The sequence below is a fragment of the Scyliorhinus torazame genome, chromosome 1 (assembly GCF_047496885.1).
Source record: "Scyliorhinus torazame isolate Kashiwa2021f chromosome 1, sScyTor2.1, whole genome shotgun sequence".
Lineage (NCBI taxonomy): Eukaryota > Metazoa > Chordata > Chondrichthyes > Carcharhiniformes > Scyliorhinidae > Scyliorhinus > Scyliorhinus torazame.
In genome coordinates this window covers 288,388,983-288,403,275 of record NC_092707.1, presented here as the reverse complement: position 1 = coordinate 288,403,275, position 14,293 = coordinate 288,388,983, and the positions used below count along the sequence as shown (strand labels likewise).

The window sequence follows — 14,293 nt, the reverse complement described above, 5'->3', positions numbered from 1 at the left end:
TTTGCAGGATTGAAGGTGCTGGAAGCGAAGTATGGGCTGTAGCAGGGGGAAATGTTTAGATACATGCAGGTTCGAGATTTTGCCAGAAAGGAGATACAGAGCTCCCTGGAGGAGCCTGCCTCCACATTGCTGGAGGAGGTGCTGACGACAGGGGAACTGGAGAAGGGGGTAATGTCGGCGGTTTACGGAGCTATTTTGGAAGCGGAGAAGGCACCACTGGAAGGGATCAAAGCAAAGTGGGAGGAAGAGTTGGGAGAGGATATGGAGGAGGGGTTCTGGTGTGAGGTGCTCCAGAGAGTGAACCACCTCGTGCCCGAGGTTGGGGCTGATACAGCTGAAGGTGATATACAGAGCACACCAAACGAGAGCAAGGATGAGACGATTCTTTGAAGGAGTAGAAGATGTTTGTGAACGTTATTGGGGGGGGGCACACGCAAATCACATTCATATGTTTTGGTCCTGTCCAAAGCTGGAGGATTACTGGAAGGAGGTTTTTAGGGTAATCTCTAAAGTGGTGCACGTGAAACTGGACCCGGGCCCTCGGGAGGCCATATTAGGGGTGTCGGACCAGCCGGGGTTGGAAACGGGTGCGGAGGCAGATGTTGTAGCCTTCACCTTGGTGATCGCCTGAAGGCGGATCCTGATGGGTTGGAGAGCAACCTCTCCATCCTGTGCCCTGGCGTGGCGGAGGGATCTGTTGGAATTCTTGACTCTTGAGAAGGTTAAGTTTGAACTGAGGGGAAGGATGGAGGGGTTCTACAATTCATGGGCATTATTCATTCTGCACTTTCAAGAACTAGATAACATCGAACATTAGTTGGGGGGGGGATGGTGTGTGTTAATGGTGACTATGGGTGATTCCTGATTCCTTTTTGTCATTTGTTTGTGTGAACATGCGGGCTAATGTTTGGGTTTGGTGGGAGGATGGGATCGTTGTTATTGATATCGGGATTGACATATTTGTTACTGATTATTGTTGGTGGGTGTAAATTTGGGAGAAAACGTTAAAAGGAGAATAAAAATATATATTTTTTAAAATCACAGGAAAAACTAATTCTCACATCTTGCTCTTGTGCTATCTCAGACCAGTCAATCCTATCGGGAGTTTGCAAAGTTTTATGGAAAAAGAATGACCAGCTATGTGATGTGAAAAGGTATTTCAGTGCTCTAGGGATGGTTTACATTACATTTTATTTTCTTAATTGGCATAAATTATATTTGACTCACAAACCATATTAAACTAAAGGTGGGAAAGTTATAAAGGAATTCCTTGGGGAATGTTGGATAATTGAGGTTGGTACCCTGGGTTTAACTAACCCAACAAAATTGTGGTATTTTAGTTTTTCTTTGCCAAAAGCAAGGACAAAATAATCTCAAACCCTTTCCTCATAATTCTTGCTGTATGGTACAAACTGCCTGGTGTCTGAACTGGAATTGACACTGTCAATCTGACTCAAAGATGCCAGCAGGGTAATTCATTCAAGAGATGGAAAAATACATATTGCTGCAGCAGGTGCTCAAATTGAACAGGGAATGTTGGACATAGTAGGGAGACTTTTAAATCTGCAGTCGATCCATGTTGCAGCTGTTTTGAGGGCTCCTGATCCTACACTAGGACAAGTGTGTCATTCGCTATCACTGGCAAATCTCATCCTAAAAGGAACAAACATTTGATTGAAGAAAATAAAATAATTCCCGTAGAGGTTCATTTGTTAATTTGGTCTCCTTACTTCTCCACTCTTGACGTCAGTGAAATTCTTCTTCACAAGATCTGGAAACATTCCATTACCTTGCTCAGGTCATCATTCTTTGTGAGAATGCTGGCAAGTTACTCAATCAGGGACAACATCTACTAAGCTACATTGTTATAACAAATAGTTTTAAAATAAATACCTTTAATAAATCTGAGAGGCGAGTGAGCATGTCAGTAGTAATTGAAGGGATATCATCTACACACTGACAGTATTCAAATATTATTCTTATTAACATCAAAACAGTCCTGTCATGATAAAAGAAATAAAAAATTATCAACCCCATGAAGGATCGGTATGGTTGAGGATAGGTATGGTTGAATGCTACACATGTTGCTGCATAAACAAATACACCAAAACGCATGCAGGTTAAATATACTGAATATATTGCAATATGATCCCAAACAAGGTGCTACAGTGATACTAGTGGACATTGAATGAACATTACTGAAAAGTTTAAAAGACCAATATTGGTGCAGTTCTAGCCTCGAGCCTGAGCCCAGTTGATAACATAGTCGTAAATAGATGGTCAAAACAAATATTCTAACTAGCATTCGAAATATTAAATATTTGTGCAATTAAACTTACTCTCCATGTTTTTATTGTGCTAAGTGATATCATTTCTGAAGACTGAGGACACCTTAACTGGTTCAAAAGAAATTAATAATATAATATTTATTATTGTCACAAGTAGACTTACATTAACACCGCAATGAAGTTCTGTGAAAGCCCCTAGTCGCCACATTCCGGCATCTGCTCAGGCATATAGATGGAGAATTCAGAATGTCCAATTCATCTAACAAGCACGTCTTTCGGGACTTGTGGGAGGAAACCGGAGCACCCGGAGGAAACCCATACAGACACGGGAAGAACGTGCAGACTCTGCACAGTCACTCAAGCGGGAATCAAACCTGGGGCCCTAGCGCTGTGAAGCAACAGTGCTAACCACTGAGCTACCGTGCCGCCCTCTGGTGCCAAAGTTCTCAACTGAACAGCGGTCCGATTTGGACCATTAAATTTTTCTCTTTGGGGGACTTCACCTTTCAAAAGGTGAAGTCACACGGGATCAGGGGTGAGCTGGCAAGGTGGATACAGAACTGGCTAGGCCATAGAAGGCAGAGAGTAGCAATGGAGGGATGCTTTTCTAATTGGAGGGCTGTGACCAGTGGTGTTCCACAGGGATCAGTGCTGGGACCTTTGCTCTTTGTAGTATATATAAATGATTTGGAGGAAAATGTAACTGGTCTGATTACTAAGTTTGCAGACGACACAAAGGTTGGTGGAATTGCGGATAGCGATGAGGACTGTCGGAGGATACAGCAGGATTTAGATTGTCTGGAGACTTGGGCAGAGAGATGGCAGATGGAGTTTAATCCGGACAAATGTGAGGTAATGCATTTTGGAAGGTCTAATGCAGGTAGGGAATATACAGTGAATGGTAGAACCCTCAAGAGTATTGAAAGTCAAAGAGATCTAGGAGTACAGGTCCACAGGTCATTGAAAGGGGCAACACAGGTGGAGAAGATAGTCAAGAAGGCATACGGCATGCTTGCCTTCATTGGCCGGGGCATTGAGTATAAGAATTGGCAAGTCATGTTGCAGCTGTATAGAACCTTAGTTAGGCCACACTTGGAGTATAGTGTTCAATTCTGGTCGCCACACTACCAGAAGGATGTGGAGGCTTTAGAGAGGGTGCAGAAGAGATTTACCAGAATGTTGCCTGGTATGGAGGGCATTAGCTATGAGGAGCGATTGAATAAACTCGGTTTGTTCTCACTGGAACGAAGGAGGTTGAGGGGAGACCTGATAGAGGTATATAAAATTATGAGGGGCATAGACAGAGTGGATAGTCAGAGGCTTTTCCCCAGGGTAGAGGGGTCAATTACTAGGGGGCATAGGTTTAAGGTGAGGGGGGCAAGGTTTAGAGTAGATGTACGAGGCAAGTTTTTTTACGCAGAGGGTAGTGGGTGCCTGGAACTCGCTACCGGAGGAGGTAGTGGAAGCAGGGACGATAGGGACATTTAAGGGGCATCTTGACAAATATATGAATAGGATGGGAATAGAAGGATACGGACCCAGGAAGTGTAGAAGATTGTAGTTTAGTCGGGCAGCATGGTCGGCACGGGCTTGGAGGGCCGAAGGGCCTGTTCCTGTGCTGTACATTTCTTTGTTCTTTGTTCTTGTTGAAATTCCCAGTAAATAAATATTAAACACGTGTGCAGACACCCACGTACTAATTTCTAAATGAGTTTGAGCTGCACAATAGGCATTGCTATTGTTGCAGAAACATTTTTATTGGAGTACGGTAAAGTGAAAAAATAGGCTAGTAAGTCAATATAGGAAAGATGTATAAATTACAGAATTTTCAAGAGATACATTTGCATCATATATAGGTCCAGACAGGGGCTGGTTAGTTCAGTTGGATGGATGTTTAGTGCATGGTTTGGTGTAATGCCAACTGCATGGGTTCTATTCCCATTCCGGCTGAGGTGGACGTGGGACCTTCCTCCTCACTCTGCCCTAGAGTGTGGAAAGTAATGGAAAACTACAACTGTCAAAAAAACTGCTGGGGAATATGACTCAGGATGAAGCATCAGCAGATAAACAAAGGAGCTGCCTTTGGGTAGAGCAATCATGGAATAGATACAGGTCCGGGCAATCATGGAAAAGATACAGGTCCAAATGGAAGAAAAGGACCTTCTTCCCCAATCACTCAAGATTCTGTGTTTGAATTCTGTGCTGAAACATCAGAAGAACAACTAGTGGAGGCTAAATACTAGCGAATGAGACAGCAAACCAACTATTCAACAAGTGTACCGTTTAATGAACTGTCAAGGACATTCATAGAGTACGTTCAAATTGCCTTGAATCATTTTTATCAAAGTACAGATGGTGCAAATTCATTTCAAATAAATAAGATATATTCCTGGATATAAAATTACTCTGATGAGAGGCTGGTCACATCAGGTGGAATAAGCTGCTGTGGCTCCAGGCAGATCAAAAATCCATGTTAAATATGGCACGAGAGGATTACTTTGACTATATAAAAACTCTGATGGCAATTTCCAAGGTTAAGCTATGAATGAAAGAAGGGTCTTCACTTTATCAGTTGAGGTTGCATTCAAGCCCAGGTTCACAGGTAAAAGTAAGCCACTCTAACCTACTCCACTCTTCCAACAGATATTTTTCTTAAAAAGCTAAACTTTTCAGTCTTCTATATCCTATTTGACACCCACCAAACTTATTCTACTTGTTTGTGTGTACCATGCATCCACTTCCTCTGAGCCAGCTGCGATGAGATGCTCTAGGAGATTCATCTTCTAAATTTCCCCAACACCCATTTAGCCATTACAAGGTAAGCCCCTGAGCTTGGAGTCAACATTGTTTAGAAATATTAAGATGGAGCTGTCTCAGCACATGGCTGCACACCAACTTGTTTACTGTGAAACTTCTCCTCAAACAGCTTTCTCAGGTTCCTCATTTCATTGCCAATGGGCTGCTTGGGTGATTTATTCGCAGCCTCCTACCTGTTCCTTGGATTGTCCCACATTGACTTCACAAACACCCTCTGATGAAATTGGGAAATTGCTCAGTGAGGAATTGCTGGGAGAGTTTTTTTCTTCATAAATTATCAATTCTTGGCGCAATGCTACTTTGGCGCAATGCTACTTTGTTAATGTTTAGTTAGTTACTGGATTACCTGCTTAAATCATTCCTTTATTCCGCAAAAATGAAGATGGTTTGAATGATATGTAGGGACTTGTAGGAACCCATGAGGCAATACAGTAATATGTTTTAGTGTTGTATTAATTTACCTAGTTAAATATATAACTTATATTACCTGATATGAAAAACTGAGAAGATTTTGCTCCCCACAGTTAACTCGTGATAAAAGCAGTGTTTACAGTTTGACAATAAGAAAATATCTGTTTTATGTAATAGTTTAAAAATTAAGTTGGTCGCTAATTTTTCCATCATCAAATTTCAAAACCGAGATTGCAGCTCAGAAATCAAACACACAAGTCAAGTTGTTAGATTTGCAAATGAGTTGGGATGCGTGGCTATGACCCAGTGTTAATCAAACATCAATAGGAAGTTGAATTCAGGTTTCATATAGGAATTACATTACCTAATATATGATCTCACACTGGAAAGTTTTCAAAGGACCTTCACCCAGTGTATAAGACTGCATACTTTTTAATCACTTTTGGATAGATTCAACTGCATGTATTAAGCACCGCATGATTGCATCCTTATTGTGTAGTTCACTGTCTGTGTATTGCCGTAATAAATAAACCAATTAATTTTAGTCTTTTGGCAATCTAATTAGTATGAGAACACAGGAGAATGGGCTGGACACCAATCTCCAAAGCCTAATGTAATAAATCTGGGTAACTAAGTCACAGCAAATTAACCCACTCAACATATTTAGAGGTTTTGGATCTTGTGAAATTTGTTCTACTTATCAAAATCAGAGCACAAGACAAGAGATTTGACAGAAAGCCTGCAATATAATGAATGCCAGTTTACTCAACTACAGCCCACGTTATAATGAATGCCCAGCTTACCCAACCACAGCATATTTCTGTCCATCGACAGACAAGAAATCGGCTGGCTTTCGTTCTTGTGGAACTACAAAGTAAACAAATCACTTTTAATGCAATGAAAATGTTATTTCTGCTACATTCACATATTTCACATTTGCTCCAGTTGAATAACATTTTGATGAGTGAAGATAATACACAATTGATAAAGCATAAATTAAATCGATAGGAAGAGATTTATTTTTCTCATGTGCAGGTGGCTCGGAGTATGCCACCTTGAATATCAGACATTCAGCATTTAAACCTTTAAACCTTAGCCCTTGGGGGCCAGTTTAGCACAGGGCTAAATCGCTGGCTTGGAAAGCAGACCAAGGCAGGCCAGCAGCACGGTTCAATTCCCGTACCAGCCTCTCTGAACAGGCGCCGGAATGTGGCGACTAGGGGCTTTTCACAGTAACTTCATTTGAAGCCTACTTGTGACAATAAGCGATTTTCATTTCATTTTAAAATATATTTCTCTCTCCTTGTAAAATTTTATTTCCATACTTAGAAATTGAGAAACAAATTTTTTCTAACAAGTAAAATCTGATGGAAAGTTGATTATTTATTTATTTTTGGAAAAGTTATAAATTGACCTGTGCCTTTCTTTTCGGGTAAAGCAATCACTCCATCCTCAATGGAATTTACCAAGTCCTGAAACTCAGCTGGAACCTCGGCTTGTTTCCAACGTTCATTATCCAGCAGAAGACTACAGCAAAACCAAAAACTGACATCAGAATCCCATACATGATAATTTTTATAATAATACACAAGTATGGCTGCTTAGAAAAAGAACACCTTTATAGGATACTATGATTGCCTATTGTAATTTTAAGTAAAGGTCATGATTAATTGTGAATATTTAATATGAAAGATTGTCAGAAGCTCGGTTTTCCTGTCTAACTCACTGCTACAATTTCAGAATGTGTGCCGTGAAAACCCAGTGTATTACCCATTTGAGTTGCACCAATCTTTCTTCCCCCCACCTCCCCATACAATTTCCTGATCTTATACTATTCCTATTCACTTTCACATCCACCGTAACAGGTTTCTGCTAAAATCAAGATAAAGTGTGAATTTAATATCTGCCATTCCTTCATCGTTCATAAGACTTCCTTTTATATCTCTAGGTCCTAACTTTCTGTCATCGACTCTTTTACTTGTTTGTTTTTGGTTTTTTTAGAAATTTAGAGTACCCAATTAAGGGCCAATTTAGCGTGGCCAATCCACCTACCCTGCACATCTTTGGGTTGTGGGGAGAATGTGCAAACTCCACATGGACAGTGACTCTGGGCTGGGACCTGAACCCGGGTCCTCAGCACTGTAGGCAACAGTGCTGACCACTGTGCCACCCAAAAGCGACTCTTTTACCATTTACACTTTAAAAACACACTTTTCCATTTCCTTTAAACTTTTACCAGCTTTGCTTCACACCCTCTCACTCATTGATCTTTTAAGGTTTCCTTGCATCCAGCTTATATTATTTGCAGTCAACGCCTCTTTTAGAATCATAAGAAATAGAAGTAGATCATTCAGCACATCAAGCCTGTTCCACCATTTAATAAGATCACGGGCGAACTTCTTTATAAATAAATTTAGAGTACACCAATTTTTTCCCCCCCCCCACAATTAAGAGACAATTTAGCTTGGCCAATCCACCTACCCTGCACATCTTTGGGTTGTTTTGGGGTGAAACCCACGTGAACATGGGGAGAATGTGGAAACTCCACATGGACAGTGACCCGGGGCTAGGATCGAACCCGGGTCCTCAATGCTGTGAGGCAGCAGTGCTACCCACTGCGCCACTGTGCAGCCCCCGGTCGTGGCTAATCTGATTCTAATTCCATTTTCCTGCCTTCTCCCCTATTACCCTCGACTCCCTTGTAGATCAAAAATCTAACACAGCCCTGAATCCTCTGATCCAGCCTCCACAGCTCTCTGGGGAGGAGAATTCCTGTAGTGTTTCACACAGGCGCAGGAAAAGTGGACAGGAGTCAGCAGGGTGGCAGCTTTAGGGAAGGAGGAATTCAAAAAACGAACGACCCTCAGAGAACAAATTCCTCCTCATCTCTGTCTTAAATGGAGATCCCTTATTTTTAAACTGTGCTCCCTGGTTCTAGACTCTCCCGCAAAGGAAAACATCATTCCAGCATCTATCCTCTCAAGCCCCTCAAAATCCTATGTTTCAATAAGATCACCTTAACTCCAATGTGTACCCAGTGAAGTTCCATTAGGGTTTAGACTAATGCTTATGTTCGCAGACCTTACGGCAATGTAATGTCTTCAAAATTACTAATTGACATTAGCATTTATGAGGATGTTAGAATGTCATTATACAAGGCCTCCTTTGTTGATTAGTTTGTGATAATCTCCCCTGGTTTTAGCCAAATTGCCAATATCTAAAACAACGCCACAGCTCATGTTACTCTTCTTCACTGGCCAACCATCTGTACTCCTCGCCATTACCCATGTCCCATCTCCACTTGGCCTCCTGCTGTTTGACACAGACACCTCACCCTGTCTTAAAACTGTGACCGGTTGGCTCCTGGCCACTGTTCTGAGCCTGTGTGAAACACCACAAGAGATATATTAGTGGATACATACATAGAATTATTTATATTGGTAATAATTCAAAAACTCAATCAAACACAGCTTAGGATTTTGGATTTATCACATTATCATGTCTAAATGAGTTTTGCTAATAATTCATGTGCAAATTTCCACAAAATATAGTTCTTTAATTTGATGTGAGGTTATTCCGCATAAAGTAGCCTGATCCCCAATGTCTGAAGCTATCTTGCTTTTTGATGGCCATCGTGCTTTGAGGCTTTGCTGTCTTCCCTCTTGACATGCTGCCTGTTCCATCCAACCTAATTACCACAAATCTGCCTGTTCACCCTTTCTTTACAACAGAGAAACACAAAAGTTGGGGCTATCCTAACTTCTCTCTGGTCAGAGAACCAGTTTAATCTCTATAGCAAACAGCGACAAATCAATTTCCATTCCTGATGATGGGTTTACCCGAGTTTTGTCTTCCGCTCGTCATGGAATCGGTTGACAAACTTATTGGCCTGACTTTGCAGGGCTCCACGAAGGGACATACTTCGTCTGCTGCAAATCTTCTCGGTTTCCTGGACAAAGGTTTCCACTGTTCGTGACAGCGCCACAAACTCAGAGGAGTTCAGCTTTTCGAGGAAGCCATCCTTAAAAAAGGAAACAGTAAGAAGAAACGATGTTTAAAAACTGGGAAAACAACAAAGCGCAGACACAATACCACATAACTAAAGTGAATATTTAACTATTTCCCTCTTGAATGAGTTTCCATTCAACCAACCTGGTTCTGAGTGTTGGCTTTTTAGTCTAACCTGTGCAGGACAGTGGACTAGCATGCTCAACCGCTGCATTTGAATCCATCCCAGTTTTCTTAAACAAACAAAGAAACTGAGGCAAAGTGCTAAGGCACTAACAAGGCTGAAAAAAATCAGCAAGAACATTATGACTGATGCTGAAGGAGGAGGACTGAAGATGGTCCCGATGATACATTACCTGTTGGTTATACATGCAGGTGACCTGGAGAAATTGAAACAAACAAGATTGTTACTACTACACTAAAGGGCCCAGAAATATGAAAATGTAGTTATTCAAACAAGGCACAGGGAGAACGGAAGGTGAGTATTGAGAGTTTGAAATCTGAAAACAAAAGGTTGGTGGATGGAAAGTAGATAATCCATTTTTTAAAAATGTACGGTGATGAACAATAATCAGTTAAGGAGGGGGAAGGGGCAGGGAGGATCCCGGTAAATGCAAATTTATGGGAGAATGGCAGAGGTTAAGACTTGAGGAATGGAACCCCCCCCCCCCCCCCTTTCTCCCTGACAAGAGTCAAGTTTCCCACATGAAAGGGCAGCACGGTGGTGCAGTGGGTTAACACAGCAGCATCACGGCACCGAGGTCCCAGGTTCAATCCCAGCTCTGGGTCACTGTCCGTGTGGATTTTGCACATTCTCCCCGTGTTTGCGTGGGTTTCACCCCCACAATCCAAAAGTTGTGCAGGGTAGTTGGATTGGCCACGCTAAATTGCCCCTTAATTGGAAAAAGAAATGAATTGGGTACTCTAAATTTAAAAAAAAGTTTCCTACATGAAATGAGTTTGGAAGTTTTCAGCCATGTTCCTACCAATTGTAGCCCTACAGTACAGCACAAGTTAAACAATGCCAAATTCATTCCATGCTCAGCCAGCTAATCTTGAACTGGTTCACTTCTCAGGACAGTACATCAAATATTACCAATATTGGTTTTCTTTCCCCCCCCCCACCCAACTATAACCTTCCTGCTTAGTGTGTCATTTCGCTCCCTTCACTCCTGTGCAGTGCTGGATTTAAGGTGACAAACTAGAGAACAGAAATACCACTGATTGTATCACATTGGGTTTTTATATTTTACAATATACCAAAGGTTCTCGACAGCTACCTGTGCATTACAAAGAGTTCAAAAATTACAGAACGGAAACAATCATTTGCCAGTAAAAGCAATAAGCTGAATTAGTCTGTGAATTATCACACCATCATCCAGTGTTATTGACACTGTACAGGAGTTGGTGATTTTTTCAAATGGGAAGCACTAAATTCAAACGTTCCATTACAATAGCATATAACTGAAGTGATGGAACATGGTCTTGCCATGTAGAGAAGACAAAACGGATTCCGATCACTTTGGGTGGTGAAATTGGCAAAAATTCACTCTCCTCCAGGCCACTTTAGTCAGCATTTTGATAGCAAATTAAATAGAAATCCTTAGAGATGTTATTTTTGCATTTATAGTTTCTTAACAATACATAAAGATCATGTAATTAAGATTAGCGGCACTTACACAGTTCAAGGAAATGAGAGTCGTTCCAGTAAGTCAATTAAGGAGGAAGGAAATGAGAGGAAGAACAATCTGAGTTTAATTTTCGGAAGGGCGATTATTTCAGCATAATTATACCAATCGTAGTTGTATACAGCATACTCTTGATAAGTTCAACAATTTAAAAAGGCCCCAACCTATATTCTCTACATATTGATGACATTAACATTATTTGTAAACAAACCATAACAAAGTAGGCAACAATAGAATACATCTCCACAATCATATATAGTGAGGTTACATCTGCATCACTAGTTTGAGAAGTTAACGACCCCATGTTTTGCACAAATTCACACCTGCTTATGTGTCGATTAGGTCGATGGGAATTGTTTGCAGAGTTCACGTGCCTACACCACGTTGTTAAAAATTCTAATCAAACATGTGCAAATACATGGTCATCAATGGGAGTGAACAGCAGGTGTGAGGTTATCCATTTTGGACCAAAATTAAGAAAAAGCAGAGTACTTTCTCAACAGAAAGAGGTTAGGTTAAGTGGACGCCCAAAGAGACGGGGTTCAGGTACATAGGTCCTTAAAACGCCAGGAACAAGTGCAAAAAATAATCAAAGAGGTTAATGGAGTGCTAGCTGTTATATTGAGGATTGGAAGATAAAGGATACAGAAGATATGCTGCAGCTATACAAAACTCTAGTTTGACCCCACTTGGAGTATTGTAAGCAGTTCTGGGCACCACACCTTAGGAAGGGATATTTTGGCCTTGGAGGGAGTGAACATAAGAACTAGGAGCAGGAGTAGGCCATCTGGCCCCTCGAGCCTGCTCCGCCATTCAATGAGATCATGGCTGATCTTTTGTGGACTCAGCTCCACTTTCCAGCCCGAACACCATAACCCTTAATCCCTTTATTCTTCAAAAAACTATCTATCTTTATCTTAAAAACATTTAATGAAGGAGACTCTACTGCTTCACTGGGCAAGGAATTCCATAGATTCACAACCCTTTGGGTGAAGAAGTTCCTCCTAAACTCAGTCCTAAATCTACATCCCCTTATTTTGAGGCTATGCCCCCTAGTTCTGCTTTCACCCGCCAGTGGAAACAACCTGCCCGCATCTATCCTATTGCAACATAGGTTTACACAAATGATACCTGGACAAGGTTTATAAAAAAAAAAAAAATTTAGCGTATACAATTATTTTTTTCCAAGGGGCAATTTAGTATCGTCAATCCATCTACCCTGCACATCTTTTTAGGTTGTGGGGGTGAGACCCACGCAGACACGGGGAAATTGTGCAAACTCTACACGGACAGTGACCCAGGGCCAGGATCGAACCTGGGTCCTTGGCACCGTGAGGCAGTAGTGCTAACCACTGTGCCACCATGCCGCCCTACATGGGTTTAGTTACGAGAGATTACTCAAATTAGATCTGTTTTTGCTAGAATTTGGAAGGTTAAGGTGATCTGATCGAAGTATTCACAATATTAACAAGGAAAGACAAGGTAGATAAAGATAAACTATTTCCAATGGTTGGAGATTCTAAAACTAGGGGGCATAGTCTAAAGGTTTGGGCGAAACCATTCAGGAGAGGGGTCAGGAAAGCACTTCCTCACTGAAAGAGTGGTAGAGGTTTGGAATTCTCTTGCACAAACAGCAGCTGAAACTAGATCAGTTGTTAATTTTTAATTTAGAGTGCCCAATTCTTTTTTTCCAATTAAGGGGCACTTTAGCGTGGCCAATCCACCTCCTGGTTGTGGGGGTGAGACCCATGCAAACACGGGGATAATGTTCAAACGCCACATGGACCGTGACTCGGGGCCGGGATCAAACCCCAGGTCCTCGGTGCCGTTAGACAGCAGTGCTAACCACTGCGCCACCGTGCTGCCCCAGATCAGTTGCTAATTTTAAATCGGAGATAGATAGATTGTTGTAAGGGGTGTGGGCTAACGTCAGGTATATGTAGTTAGGCCACAGGTGAGCCATGATCTCATTGAATGGCGAGACAGGCTTGAGGGGCTGAATAGCCTATTCTTGCTGTTCCAATGGGTGCAGCAAGTGATGTTTGATCAGACTTCCTCAAGGGCTTTGGACAGCAGTGCTCCAGATCAGAGTGATTGAAAAAGAAGTTTTCTGTGATATTCCTGCCGCTTACTTCCAGTATCTACCAGCCCAGACATTTAGCACTCTGTTTCTGAAGAGTTCACTGTCTTGCGCTACAATATGGATTAGAGTGAAAAACCTGCCTGACCCACCCCTTCCTTAACCTAACCTGATCCTTTGTACGGAGGTGTGTCTCCTGCAGAAAGACGACCCCCGCTTTCAAGCTCCTGAGATGCGTAAACACCAGTGACCTTTTAACCGGCTCATTCAGTCCCTAGACGTTCCACGTTACCAATCTTAACGCTTGCGCCTCCAATCCCCTCCACCATCCGTCATCTTCCCTACTTAATTCCCCCCTTCCACCCCCTTGATTCCACCCTACAAAAAGATACTCAATAAGCATAACCAGAATTGAATGAGTCAGTTTGAAAATGGACCTCTGCAAGAAAGCCCACATATAGCATTCCAAGTGACAGATTCACTTTGAAAGAAATGATCTTGACCAACAAACGAAAGGGTCAAAGTTAGAAATTTAAGGAATGATGCACCATTTTTAGAATCCATTTAGAATATTCAGATTGCAGTCCTTGCAACAGTATTTAAATGCATTTTTCAATCTCCTTTTTGAAGATTTGGTACAAGACACCAACATATATATTGTGAGTTTTTGAACATTTGTAATAACTTACAATTTTGCAAATTAGTTTGTGCAACAATTATAAATCTCAAGGATAACTTTAACAAGATAATTACAAAGGCAGATTCTAGTAGTTCTTAAATATTTAATGTTCTTGGGACAATAACATTTGAGAGAGATCAGAACAGGGAATAAATGGGTTCACCATAGAATACTGATGAAGTTGCAAAGTTAAACTTCCCAATATATTAGCATTTTCAGCATTAGAAATGCCTCCAGCAATGTTTTTCCATCAGAGCTCGACAACTGGAATTCATGTAGCTTTGGAGACCCATCAGCTAATTCACTAGATACAGGAAGATAG

The 14,293-nt window shown here is 41.5% G+C and overlaps 1 protein-coding gene across 1 annotated transcript in view; it reads right to left on the bottom strand.

Annotated features, from left to right (window-relative positions):
* The window catches only part of vps54 (VPS54 subunit of GARP complex), a 161,738-nt gene that overhangs the window by 51,423 nt on the left and 96,022 nt on the right, over window positions 1-14,293 (bottom strand). The window contains 4 exon segments of the mRNA XM_072507135.1: window positions 1,894-1,999; window positions 6,320-6,383; window positions 6,931-7,043; window positions 9,356-9,537. Coding sequence (XP_072363236.1) covers window positions 1,894-1,999; window positions 6,320-6,383; window positions 6,931-7,043; window positions 9,356-9,537 — 465 coding nt within the window.